The sequence below is a fragment of the Poecilia reticulata genome, chromosome 9 (assembly GCF_904066995.2).
Source record: "Poecilia reticulata chromosome 9, P_reticulata-male-v2, whole genome shotgun sequence".
In the NCBI taxonomy this organism is placed as follows: domain Eukaryota; kingdom Metazoa; phylum Chordata; class Actinopteri; order Cyprinodontiformes; family Poeciliidae; genus Poecilia; species Poecilia reticulata.
Genome location: NC_088838.1, coordinates 26,253,351 through 26,273,041, shown reverse-complemented (window position 1 = coordinate 26,273,041; position 19,691 = coordinate 26,253,351). Strand labels below are relative to the sequence as shown.

Sequence of the window (19,691 nt, the reverse complement as noted above, 5' to 3'; positions counted from 1 at the left end):
GGCGTACAGCTTGATGTCATCCATGTAGAGGAGGTGACTGATCGTGGCCCCATTCTTGAGCCGGTATCCGTAGCCAGTCTTGTTGATGATTTGGCTGAGAGGGTTCAGGCCTATGCAGAACAGCAGTGGGGACAGAGCATCTCCTTGGTATATGCCACATTTGATGGACACTTGTGCAAGTGGTTTGCAGTTGGCTTCAAGGGTGGTTTTCCACAGCCCCATCGAGTTTGCAATGAAGGCTCTTAGAGTCCTATTGATGTTGTACATCTCTAAGCATTCAATGATCCAAGTGTGTGGCATTGAGTCGTAGGCTTTCTTGTAATCAATCCAAGCGGTACACAGGTTGGTGTGTCGGGTTTGCAGTCTCGAGCAACTGTGTGGTCTACAAGGAGTTGGTGTTTGGCTCCTCTGCTATTTATGCCTATGCCCTTCTGTGCCTTGCTCATGTATTTATCCATGTGCCCGCTTATCTTAGCCGCTATGATGCCTGACATGAGCTTCCATGTTGTAGAGAGACAGGTTATTGGCCGATAGTTGGATGGGACTGAACCCTTCGAGGGTTCCTTCTGTATCAGGATTGTGCGCCCTTCAGTTAACCATTCAGGGTGAGTCCCATTTTGTAGAAGCTGGTTCAGTTGAGCTGCCAGTCGCTCATGGAGGGCAGTGAGTTTCTTAAGCCAGTAGGCATGGATCATGTCAGGTCCTGGTGCTGTCCAGTTTTTCATACCCGAGACTCTGTCTTGGACATCTGCCACAGTGATGGTTACCGGGGCTTGTTCCGGGAGGTTGCTGTGGTCCTCTCGTAGAGAGGACCACAGCAACCACTGTGCATTGCTGTTGTGGGACGCCTCCCTTTCCCATATGCCTTTCCAGTATTGTTCAGTCTCCAGCCTGGGTGGGTCTGCTCTGTTGTTATTACCCTGCCATTGAGAGTACACTTTAGCTGGTTGGGTGGCGAAGAGCCGGTTAATCCTCCTGGCTTCATTCTCTCTCGTGTATCTCTTTAGGCGGCTGGCCAAGGCTTGGAGCCTTTGTTTGGTAGTTTCGAGTGCTTCAGGTATGGGCATCTAGGTGTACTTCTTGGGTACTGATCTTTTCATTGCACCCCTTTGGAGCTCTGACAGTTGACTCACTTCCCTCCTTGTTATCTTGATCTTAGCCTCTAACCGTCTTTTCCATGGTGGGTATTGGGTCTCATGGTTGCTCTTATAACCAAGCATCTCAAGGATCACTGATGCTCAGTTGTATATCAGCTCATTGGTTTCTGTTATGGTGTTGGTAGGGATCGTTCTCAATGCTGCATTCACATCTTCAATGAGACTTTCTGATGGTACTTCACTAAGCCGTTGTAATTGGCGTCGGGGTCGTCTGGTGTTCATTCGGGCCATGATTCTCTCTCTCAGGTCATATATATATATATATATATATATATATATATACACACACACACACACACTTTCATAGTGTGTGTATATATATACACACACACTAAAGCTACTTTCACCCCTGCCTGGAACATTAGGCACCAGCGCCTCCAGACTTTATTAAGGGATAAAGGGTGTACAGAAAATGGATGGGTTCAGTTTTAAGTTTTGTCTAGACCTTTTTGAGATTAATTTCAAAATTTCTGAGTTTTTGGCAGGCGTTTTTTTCTCTATCTACTATGGCTCTAATATGCCATCATAACTGGCATATTAGTTATGCCAGTTATAACTAATATGCCCAGAACCAAGAAGGTCCTGGGTTCAATTCCTGGGCAACGCCTTTCTGCATGGAGTTTTTATGTTCTTCCTGTGCATAGTGGGTTCTCTCCGGGTACTCCGGCTTCCTCCCACAGTCCAAAAACATGACTGTCAGGTTAATTGGTCTGTATAAATAAAGACGCAGCCAGAAATGTTTGAAAGATTTAATAATTTTTCATGTTTCTCCAGAACTTTCTCTCAGTCTCATTTCCTCAAACCAGTTTCCAGGTTTTCCACATGAACCACAGATAGTTCGTTGGGGTTGACGTCTCACTCTGACAGGAATCCGTGGACTATCCTCTGCCTCCCCTGGTGGTGGTTGTCAGTTCCTGCGCTGCTCCTGGTCTTTTCTGCGCTGTTTTTCCTTCTGTTTCTCCAGTTTGTCCAGAGCTTTCCTCTCTTTCTCCGCCGCAGTTTGGACGTCTTTGATGCGGCGCTTCAGAGCACTGCGGTCGGTCGAACTGAGCATGCCCAGACCCTGCAGGGGAAAGAGACAGCAGAGGGTCAGAGTTCCTCTGGAGGGGTGATCACATCATCAGCACCTCCTCATCGTCACCTTCAGCTTGGTGCTGTCCATCTGCAGGAGCTGCTCTCCATCAATGTCTCTGGCGCTGAACTCTGGGATGTACTGCTCCATGTGGAGTCCTCGGAGCCACTGACAAACCTCCTGGGTCGACCAGGAGGAGATGGAGGAGGAAAGCTCATCACAGGGCTGAGGAGGAGGAAGAGGAAGAGGAGAGGTTTGTAAAGTTACACACTAAAAAGTCTGTCATTGAGGGCTGCACAGTGATACAGTTGGTGCTGCCTTGCAGCAAGAAGGTCCTGGGTTCAATTCCTGGCCAACGTCTTTGTGCATGGAGTTTTCATGTTCTCCCTGTGCATGGTGGGTTCTCTCTGGGTACTCTGGCTTCCTCCCACAGTCCAAAACATGACTGTCAGGTTAATTGGTCTGTATAAATTCTCTCTAGGTGTGTGTGTTTGTAATACCTTGTGGGGAGGATTGTCCTGACACATACTATGTTGTGGAGACCAGTTGCCCCTTGTGGGGACCGAAGCCTGGTCCCCACAAGGGGAAACCCTGTTTTTGGGTCAGGGGTCAAGTTAGGACTAAGGTGGGAATTGGTCAGGGTTAGGAAAAGGGCAAAGGTGGTTTAGGCTGTAGAAATGAATGGAAGTCCACTAGGGACAGGCGTGCGTGCGTTGTGCGTGCGTGCGTCGTGCGTGCGTGCAGACGGATGGAGGGTCTGTCATTCTGTCATTGAGTAAAAATGTCAGTGTTCATCTTTCAAGTCATATTTTCACCATATTATTCCTACATTTATAAATGTCAGAAATCCAAACTAAATATTTAATTCACAAGCTAAATATTTAGTTTACAAACTGTACATTTAACTGTCCAATCAAACATTTAAGAAACTCTTTAGTTTCCAGCTAAGGGTTTAAATCTGAGCTAAATACTTAGTTTTCAAACTGTTTGTTTCAGATTCCAGCTAATCATAATCATTTCATGCTGATGTGCTAAAAGTTTTAGTATTTCTATTTAATATTAACTGCAAACTTATATCAAACTATCCCAACATAAGATGCTCAACATTCTCGATTTTGATTTATTACTGTTAAGATTTATTCTGTTATTTATTACTTTGTTCTTCTAATATTATTATTTTGACTCCATTATCACATGACAGTATTCTTGTCATATTATGACGTTATTCTCATAAATAAATATATTTAAAAATCCTGGCCTGGCCTTCAGAGCGTCACCTCATCAGAGGACTGGGACAGGGTGTGGTACGGATGGGAGGATCTGGAGGACGACTCTGGAGGAGGAGAGGTGGAAGAGGAGGTGGGAGGAGGAGAGAACTCCTCACTGAGAGCCGACTCCTGGACAGAGAGCAGAAACAACATCAGTATAAATTATATTCAGTTTTTAATTGCAAGTCATTTAAAATCACAATTTCTTCTGCATGAAAACTATTTTATTAGAGCTGAAACAAACAAATTATTTTAGTGATTTATTAATCTATTATTCTGACGATTAAGCACTTAATCTTTAAAAAAAAAAGTTGGAATTTCTCCACATTTTTCATCGAATGCCTTTTTATTCAACATTAGAAATACATTTAATTTTTATTTAATTTTTATTTTTTTAGTAATAATTTCTATGTCATTATAATATAAAAAAAACCACACAATTTCGCGATTAAGTGATTTGTTTTTTACAATAATATATATTTGATAATGTATGTAGAAATTATTTTACTGATAAAACAAACAAACAAAAAAATTGCTCTTGGGGCCCCCTGGTGGCCGCGGTAGGTACCGCACGCTTCACCGGTTTCATAAGCTGCCATGCAACGTGTGGAGCATCCAAACGTCCAAGTCAGAAGTTAAGAAAGCAAAACAATGTCTCAAAAAGGGGCTTATCCTCCAGGGAGGGAGAAAAGAAAGAGGAAGAATAGAAAAAAAGCCAAGATGTAATGATTTGTAAAAGATTAGTAAAGCTGCTGATAGAAAATTAGCTTTCAGGGTCCAATTAGCTTTCAACAGCCAAACATTTTTGCTAGGGTCTTTGTGTTTGTGTGAGACTGAGTTTAAACTCTAAATGAGTTGATTCTCATGGTGGCTCTGTATATTTCTGAGGTATTTTTGGCGGCTTTGATAATGTTTTATAACAATAATTGAAACTTCTCAATGTTTGACAAGGTCTAGCAAAATGTTTTCACGTCAGGCTACATGGCTGCTACATCGACGAGCTGCTCTATGCTGTAGTTGGGGATTTGTTGTTTACTGCTGAGCAAAATCATTTTGTGGCTAAAACAAACATTTTTAAATTTTTTTTCAACTTCTCAGTTATGTGAAACTTCTGTTAAAATCATTTGAAGGCATAAAATCAGTCCAGTACCGGCACCGGTCCACATTCTCAAGGGAGAAAGACTCACCTGGTATAAATTACATTTTTAGCTATTGGAGTAACGCTTAATTTAATTTATTTAATCAAAGAATGTCATGAATATGTAAATCAGTAAATGTCTAAATAATTAACAAAAACCTTGAAGTATAATCATCTCAGGATGAATTATTGTTCTTAACATTCAACAGACGTAAAGGAGATAATACTCTGAATATTAATGTCTCAATATGACGCAAAATGTATCAATAAAAACAGACTGATTTTAAAAAATGTCTAAAGAAAAATAAAGTTTTTAAAAGACAAGCTGCAGTCTGAGAGCTTCTTACCTCTCAGGTGAGTCTGAGGAGAAAACCTGGAGCTGCTCTTCTGTCCAGATGATAAAATGTTTCTGAAACGGTTCAGACAGGTGGGTATTTACCCACTTTACTGAGTGGGCACTGTTACGGCCCAAGGCCTTTTCCTCTGGGTCTCTAACATCCATGTCTTTAATTGGTGCTGATTGGAAGTAGAGGCAGCTGGCCAGTGTCTCCAGATCCACCTTAAGACTCACTACTTCCTCTGACTGATCAGCTCTTTTCTTTCTGTCTCCCTGCCACTCTCTCCCTTTGTCCCTTTCTTTCCCAACCAGTTATGACTTTTGTTAAATAAATTCCTTTTTAAGTTATTCCATGCATTGCTTCCCTTTCATTTGTTATGGTTTAAGAGCCAGACCATAACAAATTGGGGGCTCGTTCAAATTTATGTTAGTTTTGTTGAGTTAGTTAAGTGGTAAACATTGTTTGTTAATTTAACTGGGAAGCTAGTGTGGAAATCTTGAGTTTAGTTTTGGGAAAATGATTTTTTTTTTTTCTCTCTTCTCTGGTTTGGTGTAAGTTGCCTGATTTCGTCCCTTCTGATGAGCTCATTGGTAAGTTTTAATTGTTGACTGATTTGTGCAATTCATTATGTCTCATCTGAACTGATTCCCCTGTAGGCCTCAGCGTGTCTCCCTTTGGGATTCATGTGCTCAAAAACAGTAGTGTGGGATCATATGGTTGGAGCAGTTGTCTCGGGGGCACGGCCATAGTGTTGGGGGGGTTGCCAATTTTCTTGGCGCCTTTTCCACTCTATTGGTATTAAGTGCATAAATACCCACCGTCCCTGATCTCTGAAGACTAGGGTTGAGCTAGAAAGTTTCTGATAGGCAGTTAGAGGGGAGGTTTGGGTTGATTGGTTTGTGTTGCACAGATTGTCAGCAATTAAAAGTTTGAAACACTGTTTTGTGATTAAGACTTTAGTCATGTCTGTGGAAGACTTTAATAAATCTCCATCGGCAGGATTTTTGGAGCAGTGTTCTAGAGAACAACTAGTAAAAATTGCTGAACACTATAAATAAGTGTCGGTGATAAAAGGTTGAAAGACAATGTTAAAGCAATTTTAAGGGAGAATTTAATTGAGATGGGTGTTTTGTCGTCACCTTCCAGACCTGACGATTTGGGTGCTCAGGTTGTAAAGTCTGACGTTTTGGATTTTGAACAACAAAAAGAGATGTTAAGGTTGAGAATGCAACTGGAGAAAGAAAAGGAGTTGGCTTTAGAGAGGTTACGACAGCAGGCAGATTTGGATAAGGCTCTTGCTTTGGAAAAATGAGACAGGAAATTGAATTGGCAAGAATAAATTTGGAAAGTGAGAAATTAAATCTGGTGAAAGATGGCAAATTGTCTGCGGAATCTTGTGTTGGGGACTCAAAATGCAAACCCTCTGATGTATTAAATGACTTGCGTTTGGTGCCTAAGTTCAGTGAAAAGGATGTTGATACTTTTTCACTTTGTTTGAAAGGGTTGCACACACAAGAGATTGGTCTGATTCAGACCGCATACTTTTGCTTCAGTGTGTTTTGATTGGTCGTGCTCAGGAAGCGTTTTCTATGTTGAGCTTGAATGATGGCCAAGATTATGCCAAGGTTAAAGCTGCAATATTGAAAGCTTATGAATTAGTCCCTGAAGCATATAGACAAAAGTTTAGAAACTGGAACAAAGGTGACAAAACTTATGTGGAGTTTGCAAGAGATTTGGAAATTCATTTCAACCGATGGTGCACTTCCTCTGAGGTTAAGACACTTGGTGATCTCTGTAATTTAATGGTTTTGGAACAATTTAAAAACTCTGTTTCTCATAAAATTGCAGTGTACATTAATGAACAGAAGGTTAAAACTGTGTCAGAAGCTGCAGTCTTGGCTGATGATTTTGTTTTGACACATAAAGATGCAAGTGGAGAGCACGCAGAGAGCACACATTCTGGAGGTTCTTTTTTGGATCGCAGTAACCATGATCTGGACAAAATTTGTAATTATTGTCACAGAAAAGGTCATTGGAAAAAAGACTGTGCTTTGCTGAAATCCAGAAATAAAAATGGAACTCGGGTTAAACCAGCAGCGTTTGCTGCATCAGTTTCTGTGAATGTTCCTCACAAAATGGCTGAAGTGTCATCTTCTGGGAAACCTGACTTGAGTTCTTACAAACCATTTCTGTTGGAGGGACATGTTTCTTTGGTTGGGAGTGACGTTAAGATGCCAGTTACAATCTTAAGAGATACTGGTGCATACGATTCATTCATTTTGGCATCCGTTTTACCTTTTTCAGATGAGTCTGACACTGGATTATCTATACCTGTGTTGGGTATGGGCATGTCTGTGTTTTGTGTTCCAGTACATAAACTTGTGCTCCATTCAGAGTTGTTTGAAGGAGAAGTAAGAATGGGTGTGAGACCAGCGCTGCCTGTGATGGGTGTTACAGTTATACTGGGGAACAATATAGCTGGAGGGAAAGTCTGGCCTGATCAACCAGAGTCTCCAGTTGTTGTTTCAGTACCTTTGATCAGCAGTGGTCCTGATGAAAATGAAAAATCACACCCTGACATTTTTCAAGCATGTGCTGTGACACGGGCAATGAAAGCATCCAGTGATGTACATCAGGATGAAGATGTCAGAAAAGATGAACAGATTTCCTCTTGTCTGTCTAATATTCCTCTGTCTATTCCACAGGATGATCTGGTGCAGGAGCAAAGATCCGATCCCACCATACAGCATTTATTTCAGTCTGCATTACCTGTTGAAGAGATGCAGAGCCATGCTCATGGATATTTTGTTGAAAACAAGATATTGTTAAGGAAGTGGATGCCATGTGGTGAGAATGGTATTGGGGAGCCAGTTTATCAGGTTGTGGTACCTTTGAAATGGCGTGACATGGTCTTGCAGGTGTCCCATGATGAATCAGGACACATGGGAGTTAGGAAAACCTACGATCGCATTTTGAGAAATTTTTTTGGCCACGACTGAAAAAGATGTATCATCTTATATTAAAACTTGTCACACCTGTCAGCTCACTGGTAAACCCAATCAAGTTCTAAACCGGGCACCACTGCATCCTATTCCAGCTATTGGTAAACCGTTTGAGCACTTAATAATTGATTGTGTGGGTCCTCTTCCCCTTCACGTTCAGGTGCAAAGTACCTGTTGACTGTTATGTGCCAAAGCACCAGATATCCAGCAGCATACCCATTGCACACACTTACTGCAAAGTCTGTGGTGCGGGCTCTTATGCAGTTTATTGGCATTTTTGGGATACCTAAAGTCATTCAGAGTGACCAAGGATCTAATTTCTCCTCTCATTTGTTTGCACAGATTTTGAAGCAGCTGCACATTAAGCACAACCAATCTACAGCATACCATGCGCAGAGCCAAGGAGCACTGGAACGATTTCATCAAACATTAAAATCTTTGCTCCGGGCTTATTGTGTTCAGATTGATGCTGATTGGGAGGATGGTCTGCCTTGGTTGTTACTTGCAGCAAGAGAAGTAACACAAGAGAGTATGGGCTTTAGCCCTAATGAATTGGTGTTTGGTCATACTGTGCGTGGTCCGTTAACAGTTTTGAGAGATGAGTGCCAGGATGCTGCACCGCCACAAAACCTGTTGAGTTATGTTAATGGGTTTAAGCAGAGACTCTTTACTGCTACTCAGTTGGCAAAAGAGAATCTATCGTCTGCACAGGAAAAAATGAAGCGTTTGTATGATAAGAAAGCTGAACGTCGTGTTTTTCTTTCAGGTGACCAAGTACTAGCTTTACTTCCTGTTGTGACTTCACCATTTCAGGCCAAGTTTTCTGGTCCGCACACAGTTTTGAAACAGCTGTCTGATCAAAACTATCTTATTGCGACTCCAGAAAGGCGGAAGAAACAGCGAATAATTCATGTTAATCTATTGAAACCTTATCATGTTCGTGCTGATAATGTCTTGGTGGATGAAGTTCACCCTGTGTGCATTGCTGAAACAGGGACATCTGCTGGTAATGAAGGGAATGGTGATGGGTTGCCTGTTCCAGATTCAGCCATTTTAACTGGTCGACTCAAGAATTCTGAATTATTGGAAAACATAGATGCTGTGCTAAGTTATTTGCCAGAATCTCAATGCTTTGAGTTGATTCAGTTGATAAAATCCCATCCTGATTTGTTTGCAGATGTCCCATCCTGCACGCACCTGATCGAACATGATATTGAGGTGGGTGATGCACAACCCATAAAACAACGGTTCTACAGGGTTAACCCAGAAAAACGTAAACATCTGGATGCTGAGGTTGACTACATGTTAAAAAATGGCATCGCTCAAGCATCATGTTCAAGCTGGTCTTCACCTTGCTTGCTAGTACCAAAATCAGACAAAACCTATAGATTTTGTTCCGATTTCAGAAAAGTCAATAGCATAACTAAGCCTGATTCATTTCCTCTACCTCGTATGGATGACTGCATTGACCAGATTGGTAATGCTAATTCATCAGTAAGATAGACCTACTAAAAGGTTATTGGCAGGTCCCTTTAACCAAAAGGGCACAAGAAATATCTGCCTTTATTACACCAAGTGGATTATATTCATACAATGTTATGCCTTTTGGCTTGAGAAATGCGCCAGCAACTTTTCAGCGCTTGATGAATAAAGTTGTTGGGTGTTTAGAAGGCTGTTCTGTGTATTTAGATGACGTTGTTGTCTATTCTGATAGTTGGTCATCTCACATGGAACGACTCACTGCTTTGTTTGACCGTTTGCGGAATGCACATTTGACAGTGAATCTGGCCAAATGTGACTTTGCCCGAGCAACTGTTGCTTATCTTGGTCATCAAGTGGGTCAAGGTAAAGTATGTCCGGTTAGTGCAAAAGTTGAAGCGATTGCAAAATATCCACTACCAACGACTAAAAAGGAACTCATGAAATTCTTGGGTTTAGTGGGATATTATAGAGCCTTCTGCAGAAACTTTTCCACTGTGGTTGCACCTCTGACAGACCTTTTGAAAAACAATGTGAAATACATTTGGTCCTCTGCTTGTCAGCAAGCTTTTGAGGATGTGAAGATGATGCTGTGTAATTCTCCTGTCTTGCTGGCTCCTGATATGACTAAGCCTTTTCAGCTCCAGGTCGACGCTAGTCATGTTGGTGCAGGGGGAGTCCTTTTGCAACTGGATGACTTTTCAATTGAAAGACCTGTGAGTTTTTTTTCTAAGAAATTTAACAGACACCAGCTGAATTATTCAGTCATTGAAAAGAGACCCTTGCTCTTATTTGGTCTTTACAGCATTTTGAGGTCTATGTGGGTTCAGGGCCTCTGACTGTATTTACGGATCATAATCCTTTGACCTTCTTAAATTCTTTTTGCAGCCCAAATCAAAGGCTGGTGAGATGGTCATTGTTTCTGCAATCTTTTTCCTTAGATATTTATCATATCAAGGGGAAGGATAATGTCATCGCAGATGCCTTGTCAAGAGCACCAAGACAGTAACATTGTTTTTCTTTTCTTCTCTCCTACCTGTCTAATAGTCACTTCAAGGTGCCAGTGGTTGTGTATGGATGGGATCGGAGAGAATCTAAGTTTTGTTTCATTTCAGCTGGTCTGAGATATTAGTGCACTTAATTTTGTTTTTCTCTATTTCCAGATGTTAATGCACAGGTTGCCCAGGGTTCCAGTGGGGACCCTGTCTTGAAGAGGGGGGGTGTTACGGCCCAAGGCCTTTTCCTCTGGGTCTCTAACATCCATGTCTTTAATTGGTGCTGATTGGAAGTAGAGGCAGCTGGCCAGTGTCTCCAGATCCACCTTAAGACTCACTACTTCCTCTGACTGATCAGCTCTTTTCTTTCTGTCTCCCTGCCACTCTCTCCCTTTGTCCCTTTCTTTCCCAACCAGTTATGACTTTTGTTAAATAAATTCCTTTTTAAGTTATTCCATGCATTGCTTCCCTTTCATTTGTTATGGTTTAAGAGCCAGACCATAACAGCACACACCCAGTCAGGGAAACACCTGAGTGGGTGTTACCCTGACTTCATTTAAATCTTTGAAGATGGAAAACAGTTTTACTTTCTTATTAACATGTTTTGTAGAAAATAAGAAGTTAAATTGTGTTTTTAATGTTTGTTTTTTAGTAAAACTCAGAATAAACTGATTTCTGTGTTTATTTTATGAATAGAAGATAATCCAAAATTATACATTTACAAACAAAAAATTAAAACATTTTATTATGGTTATGGTCAGATAACAGCTGAAAATTAATCTTTTAATTTTAAATTTTCTTATTTTTTATAAAATATAGTCTTTTTGTCTTTATGCACAAATATGTATTCAAATTATGTAGTTTTTAAAAATCCTACATAGTCGCACATTCCTTAGATCTGATAACATAAAATCATAACTTTGTTCTTACTGTACATGTTGGTTTTTGTTGGTTTTTTATTTTTTTATATAAATATATTTTTAAATCTTTCTGTGATTCCTCTTTGCTGAGTTTTATGCTGGAGGCTGAAATCCGGTTGAACAGGTTTAGATATAAACAAACTGGATGATGATGATGATGTTGGAATTCCAAAGAAATTCCCGAATGAACCTTCCCATAAATCCGATGATTTCTTGTAACTCAGCATCTTTCTCCTCTCCACAGTTTGGATTATTTATTTTAGTGATCAGGTCTGAATCTTATTGGTTTTTACCAAAGATTCTCAGTCAGATCAAATAAAATGTCTCTTTATCTGAAGTGTGTTTGAATATTTAGCAACTAAAGTGTAAAAATTAAAAAGCAGAAAGATCCACAAAGTGTCACAAGCCTGTTATCTGTTATTTAAAAATGTGGAAGTGATGGATTTTTTTATTGCAGAGATTTCAAAGGACCAAAGTGAGGAAAAGTTTACAAAGTACGAATACTTTTATGTGGCTTTAGCTCTACAGACTTTATTGAAAGATTAAGTAAATGTTGATTATTATGGCTTGGACTCAACAGTAACTTTAATCAATCAACACGTCAATCAGAACATTTCCAGCTCCAGACTGAATCTGGGAAGGAGGAGCGACTCTCAGTCCTTTACATTAAGGTCAGCTGCATCAGTCCAGCAGAAAGCAAAGGTTTCCTCTGACAGGTTCTGCTCACCCATCTGGACCTCTGTTTGCTCCTCAAACATCTCTCAGGTCAGCAGAGTTTATATTCACATTTTAATCAGGTCTTTGGCTGCAGCTGCTTTCATGGTTTATTTTATTTTGATCCTGAGATAAGAAGAAGTTCCAGCTGACAGAGAATAAAACCATCAGAGCAGCAGGTAACTCACCAGGTTGTTTATGATTGGTGTTTTTGCTTGATCAAGATTTCAGGAGAAGAAAACTTTGTCTTGGAAGTTCGTTCACTTAAAGACGACGTCTGACGTCTAAATGTGGAGAAAAAGTTAAAGATGCTTCCTGTCATATATCTAATTCAACACAATAAGAATAAAATCAACTGGAATAAGTTAAATGGTCTTCATCAGAACAGTAACTTGGTATCAAGTGATGATGAAGAAAGACTCAGACTCAGCTGAAATATTTGCCAGCCTCTATGAAAGTTCAGGAGCCGAGTCCAGTGTGTCCAATCTTCACCGCTACCTGACAGTGGACAGCACGTCTCTTTAGCGGCTTGTTCTGGAAGGGGATGTTTGTCAACCACTTCTACTGGAAACTGATGGGTTTCAACACAATGAACAAAGATGATGAACATGTAGAGATGTTCAGGAAGGTTTATGAAGCTCAGTATGCAGCCATAGACTTCTGCCTGCAGAACTATACAGATTACATGAAGAAAGATGTGGAGGAGACAGCCAATTGACTCAGTGCTGATGACAAAATGGCCATTGCTCTTAAGGTGAAAACATTTCTGGACAGTAAGTATCACTGATATAACTGACTGGTGATGGTAACAACAAGGCAGACAAAAACAATCATGTTGTGTTTGATGCAACTGAGATTGCAGCGGGAGAAATCAATTTGCTTGTGAGCCACACACTGCTAATCTGTCAAATGAAACATGTATTAGGAAAACTACAGAAACACGTTTCAGCAATAAATGCTGCACAGAAATCAAAATAGACCAATGTGTGGAAGGCTATGGAGCCGCATATCCCGAATTCACTGAATATGCCAAGGCAACACATGTCACCTACAATGAGGACTTTGCAGAGGTGCCGATGCCTCTGCATCAGGTGGGATGTGTAAGGATTTCCATACATTTCTCCAGGAAGTTGCCCACCTGCACAGATTATCTATGCCACATATGTCAAAGTCAAGGCCCGCGGGCCACATCAGGCCCGCAAATCAATTATCTATGGCCCCCTGAATGATATTTAATATGAGAACCGGCCCGCAAGCCAGAGCCGCCCGCTCGTGTTTTGCCCGCAAACACTACATTTCCCATAATGCAACGGTAGCCCGCTAAGTGACTACAGCGCACCCAAACGGCTTCATTATTCATTATTCAGAGACACACCCCGAACATTGATGAACTTGTACAAAAGATGAGACACCTCCAAGTATCAGGCTCAGCCTCAGACAAGTGAGCATCACAGAGCAGCAACGTATTTTCAGTTTATAAGTTTCAGTTAAATTTTTACATTTGTTTCTACAAGACGTGATTTTTCTTTGAATGAAGTATTGTTTTGTCTGTGTGCCATATATTTTTGTATTTTATTTTATTTTATTTATTTTTCAGTTGAATGGATTCAGGTAAAATTGCAGATAAGAGCCATGAGAAAGAATACAACTGATTTGATTTATTTTTTTACTTTACTATTTGAAAGCAGTGATCGGTAGGATCATAGAGCAGCACAGTAATGCATTTTCAGTTTATAATGCATGCACTTTGATTTATGCATTTATCTTGATATTAAGAAACATATTTTGTTTTTAAAAACAATAAGGGTTATAAGGGTTTTACAACCCTCCTTGGAAGAGAAAATTCTAACAAGAATTGGCACAAATGGATTACTGTTTGTTTTCTGTTTCAGTTATTAGGCATTTTGATTAAACGGATAAATCTTGTTGAAGTTTAAGCTCATTTAATTGCCCTAAAACGCACCCCTCCTTCTTCGCTCCGGTTACATAACATTTACGCCTTAAACACAAGGCTACCAGTACATTAGATCCTGGTGTTGTGCAGAGAAACGCATGCCTGCCGAGAATTCCATGCCCAGTCGCGGGAACGCGCATTGTTCTAAAAACTCTGGTAGAGAGAAAATATGACCGAAGAGACTACTTTTGTTACATTATGTTTCTTAACCATGAAAGCCCTAAAACGGTGGGTTTTATTTCGCAGACGAATTGAAATAGATATGGCTTTGACACCTTTATTGAGACATGTGAGTCGAACAGTTTCTGATGAATATGGCTAATGGTTTGCTATTGCTGGGCTTCAGATGACGTAGCATCGAAGTCACCCAATGCAGCCCGTTTACTTCTGTTGATCAAAACGCCTAAAGTTGTTCTAACCGTTCTAATAGAGAGAAAGGTAAACGTTATTTTTGTGTTTCGAAGGTAATTCGAAACACAAGGTAGTCACAAGGGAGTTGATTTTAAAAACTTGCCGAAAAAAAAAAAAAGTCAAGAAAAGTGGATCAACAATCTACGGCTAAAAACACAAGGTGCGAAAGCTAACAATGCCAGAGTTTGCAGCGCCCACTTTCTCAAGGAAACGATCGCATTGTTTAAATTGTATTTCAGATATTTTATTGGACAGTTACTTAGAAGGACAACAATTAAAATGTAAGGTAAGATATTTTATTTTTACTCCCTGGCGTGGTAGTCCCCAGAGTGCTAACTTTGTTAGCATCTAGCTCAGTGCTGAGTCCCGGACAGAAAACATGTTTATTTAGCAGGACTTTGATGCGGAAGAAGAAAAAAAAGCTGAATAAATTAAATTTAACCTACCCAGCCATACAGTCGGTCAGTCAAGTGAGCTGTGACTATTCCCCACATGGTTCGTGTCTGGACACGACATGGGGTTTCTGTACATCACAGCGAATAGTTGACCTAAATTGGACCTGAATCCAGCGACCTACAACTCAACATTACCATACAACTCCAGCATGCAAGCCAGCATTTCCAGCATTTGGTTTTCTGTGTGTCAGTTTAGTTCCTGTGTTGCTAAGCTGCCCTTGATTGCTTCCAGCTGTGTCTCTTGTTCCCTGATTATCCCTTGTGTATTTAATCCCACCTGTGTTCTCTGCTCCTTGTTGGATCCTGGTCTTGTCTGTCGTTGACAAGTTCTGTTCCAGTTGCTACCAGTGTTTGAGTTCCTTGCCTAAATGCAAGGAAATGTGCTGCCTGGACTTTTTGTGCCCTTTGTTTTCACCATTAAAACCATCATTTACTCTGCAACCTGGGTCCACTGCATCCATCCTTACCATCATCAAAACCACAAATCATGACATAGATAAAGCTATCTATACAGATATAGATGTATGTGGAAAGAGGGAGCACAGTAGACATTAAAGTTATATAAATTGACTTTACATATAAAATATAAGTAATCCTAGTCAAGTACACATTTTGGTTGACAAAGGCACATTAAGAGCAAACGCACCACGTGAAATATCTTGCTGGATGGCACGTTGGACTGTTTCACATTTCCACCTTGAAACTTTCATCCCTTTGCTTCTCATAAATGCGCTTGGTGAGGGGATAAAATGTTAACATTCTACTGAACCAATTATTACATTTTTGATAACACATTTTTTCTTGTTTTACTCACCTTATTGCCTCCAATGGTGACTTTATTAACAATCCCCACAATTACCTTGAATTTTTCTGAATCAATCTAAGAAAAAAATAGACAAGTAGAAAAAATAATTACAACACTTTATAAACCACAAACTGATGTAACATCAAATGTCATTAACATTTTTAAAAGCCTTCCACACAAACCTTTAACCTGGAACTTTTTTTGAGCCAAACCCGTGACATTTCAAAGCTGTCAATTAGTGTGGCTTGCTGCTGTTGATTCCAATTATTGACCATGAGATGAAGGTAGACATTAATAACCTGAAAAGAAAGATTCATGTTTTAAAAAGAACAAGTTTAATGCATAGCTCCATCTATCCATCCTTCATCCATCGTCTTAAGTTTTATTGAAATTAAGGTACCTCACTCTCCAGCTCTTGTCCAGGACAAATTCTGACAAAGTCCCAGCAAAATAATTTGTATTGTCCTATCTTTGACAGGAGGACATGTGTGCCTTTATGTGTTCCTCTCCATACCTTGTTTAACACTAAGAAATATTTCATAAAAAAAAAGTTAGACATAAATGCAGAAGTACATTTAAAATATTATGCCAATGTAGACATTTCATAATTACATATTTTATCTAAAAGTTTGAAAATGTCAAAACACACATTCTACCACTGAATTGCTGGGCTTCAGATGACGTAGCACTGACATCAACCAATGCAGATGGAGGGCACGAAGTAAATGCAGCCCATTTATTTCTGTTGATCCAGCATCAAATGTCTAAACTTTGTGTTCTGTGCGGTTGTTCCAACGGTTCTAATGGAGAGAAAGATGAACGTTATTTTCGTATTTTTAAGGTAGTTGGTCACAAGGGAGTTAATTTTAAAAAACAGGAAAAAAGTGGATCAACAACCTACAGCTAAAAACAGGAGGTGCGGAAACTAACAACGCCAGAGTTTGCAGCTCCCACTTTCTAACATGTAAAGATTGCATCGTTTAAATTGTATTTTCAGATGTCTTATTGGACAGTTACTTGGAAAGACAAGCATTCATATATAAGATAAGATATATTATTTTTACGCCCTAGTGTGGTTGTCCCCATAGTGCTAATGTTGTTAGCAGCTAGCTCAGTGCCGAGTCACGGACAGTGGGACTTTCATGCTAAAAAAAAAGCTAAATAAATTAAATATTACCTACCCTACCCAGCCATACCGTCGCTGTGAGCTGTGACTATTCCCCCACATGCTTCGTGTCTGGCCACGAAGCATATTCGTGTCCAGACTCAAACATATCTACATACATCTGTAGATCATTTGAATAGTTGACCTACATTGGACCTGAATCATACTTGACCCAATTGGAAACTAAATGGCTGTATTCTCCAGGTTTTTGAAAACTTTCTTCTGGCTCGTGGTATAATATAAGGTCTGCAGCTCCAGGTAGTTATGTGAATCGCCTAGACACCGGGTAAATTCTCAAGATTATAATAGAAGTACTTTTTCAAGATGTCTTGTCTGTTCCAGTCCATTTAGGGAATTAGCGTACTTGTTGTGATCAATTTTGCTTTGTTTTGAACCGGAGAAATCCACTTGCGGCCCTCCATCTGAATTTCACGCGTCATATGGGTCACTTGTCTGAAATCCAGCAATAGATTATGCAAGGTCAACGTAATCTCTACATGACATAATACCTGTGGAAATCGTGTCAGATAAGGTGGTTGGAGGGAGTGTTGGAGCCGAATCGATTGGAAGGAATGGAGCCGAGGTGGTTGGAGGGGCTGGAGCCGAGGTGGTTGGATGCACTGTAGGAGCCGAGTTGGTTGGAGGGACTGTAGAAGCCGAGGCAGTTGGAAGGAATGGAGCCGAGGCGGTTTTAAGGAATGGAGCCAATGTGGCTGTATGGGGTGGAGTCGAGGTGGCTGTACGGATTCGAGCCGTGGTGGCTTGGGAGGAACCGAGGTGGTTGTAGGGAGTGGAGTCGAGGTGGCTTGAGAGACTGTAGGAGCTGAGGTGGTTGGAGGGGCTGGAGGAGCTGATGTCGGGGCTTCTGTTTTTGGTATTGTTATCTTGTGTGGAGTTCGTGGCTTTTCTAGTTTAAAGTGTTTGAGGTGATCAATGTTGATGTTTTTATACAGTGCTCCATTGTCTGCAATAAGGTCAGCATTCTTTCCCTGGAGGGCTGAATGCTGACAAATGGTCCATGAAAGTCAGACTCCAACTTACTCCCTTTTCTTTGTTGGCTTCTTACATTTTGTCTCAACACCAACTGTTTCACACTTTCTGCTAGCTGAGTGCAGACTTTTCTCTGTCAAGGTTTGTGATCTGGTCATATTTTCCTTGATGAGATCTTTTATGGCATCCAGATGCTTTGCATTCAGTCACAGTCTCTTCCTCCATAAACTGTTGGCCTCTGTTGTTGTCCTGTAACACACATCAATGTGGAGTTGATATGTAATTGTAATACAATTGAAACTTCACTTTTTAATGTTTCAAACCTCATATTTCTCAATGATCTCAAATGGATACCGAGCTTCCCTTCCAAACATTAAAAAGAAAGGTGAAAACTTTGTGGTCATTTGTTTTTTTTGTCCTAAGTCCAAACATTACTGTGTCCAGATACTCGTCCCAAGTTTCTGGTTTGGACCCCACAAGTTTGTACAGAGATCTGAAAAGAAACAGTTTAATATTGACATTATACTATGATTTAACTTGTGAAATTGGGACTCTAATTGTAGATGAGTATCGGTTACCAGTGGGTAGTGCCGTTCATCCTTTCTACCAAACCGTTTGTCTGTGGATGGTAGGGTGCGCAGAGACTCGTTTTAATCCCAAGTTTTTCACAGACGTTCTTGTTTGTCTGTCACAACCATTAAAAAAAAACATAACTCAAAGAACTGCATGTCATATTTATAAAACAGAAATGTTGATGAAATAAAACTTTACCGAATTCACAAACACTGTGCCTTGGTCTGTTAGAATTCTTTTTTGTGCCTCAAATTGAAAGAGAAATTTAAGTATTTGTTTTGTGACCTCTTCTGCTGTTTTTTAGGTAATTGGGTATGCCTGTGTCCATTTGGTCTAGTAGTCAGTCATCACACAGATGTATTGATTTTCACTTTCTGTGGTTTTCAGTTTCCCTATTAGGTCCATTCCAACCAGCTCAAACGATTGTGAAACCAGTATTGAAAGAGAGGAAAAAACGTATAACAGATTGGATTTAAACATTTTATTTAGCGTTATGTTATGGTTGTCAAAGTAGAGTAACAGACTATAGTCCTTTTTAATTATTTCGTTACGACCGATACCTTTATATATACATGTATATACTCACACACGCACACACACACACACACACACATACATATATTATATAAAAGCAGTCAGAGGTACGATGAAATACATTTGTTGTTAAAGGGGAGGCTAAAAAAATTTTCCCCTGACTGATACAAATGAAGTATGCTTGGTGAGAAAGCAGAGAATAACCAAAACATTAATGCTATCTTGTGAAAGTGCACGAAAGGTCCGTCTGGGACAGACGCACGGTCGAGACAGCCATACAGAAACATCCATTCTTACAAAGGTAAGTTGATGCTTTTAATTGCCTCCAAAGTCTCCAGAAGTGGATCTTTATCTGCCGCCATCTTTACATTTCTCAATGTCTTCCTTAATTCAAGAAAAAAAAAAAGCCAGAGTACAAGCGTGGGTGCATTGGAACAAAATGACCTCACAGTGCAAAAAAAATAAACACAGTGAATGGTATTCACATGGATCCATCACTGATTTACAGCAGTGTTAGTAGAAATCTATTAGAGATTAAGCTGGTAATAAAATGTGCATTCCGGGAAAATGTAGATCTATTCAACATTTTTTAAAACCTATGTCTTACAGATATTAAAATATTTCATCCCACTATATGCTGTCACCATGCAATGACCAGACTGACTCCCTTTTCCTCCCTGCCTCTCTATATGCTCCCCCTCCCCGCCCTCCTTCATCTCAA

General features: G+C 40.2%; 1 protein-coding gene across 1 annotated transcript; it reads right to left on the bottom strand.

Annotated features, from left to right (window-relative positions):
- Nucleotides 1–1,892: 1,892 nt before the first annotated feature.
- Nucleotides 1,893–15,070, bottom strand: LOC145552831 (sterile alpha motif domain-containing protein 14-like). The gene is made up of 4 exons (XM_081610802.1): nt 14,895–15,070; nt 3,507–3,626; nt 2,299–2,454; nt 1,893–2,220 (listed from the first exon to the last, which is right to left on the bottom strand). The coding sequence occupies exons 1-4, from the start codon at nt 14,940–14,942 to the stop codon at nt 2,065–2,067; spliced, it is 480 nt and encodes a 159-aa protein (XP_081466928.1). The 5' UTR covers nt 14,943–15,070; the 3' UTR covers nt 1,893–2,064.
- Nucleotides 15,071–19,691: the final 4,621 nt, after the last annotated feature.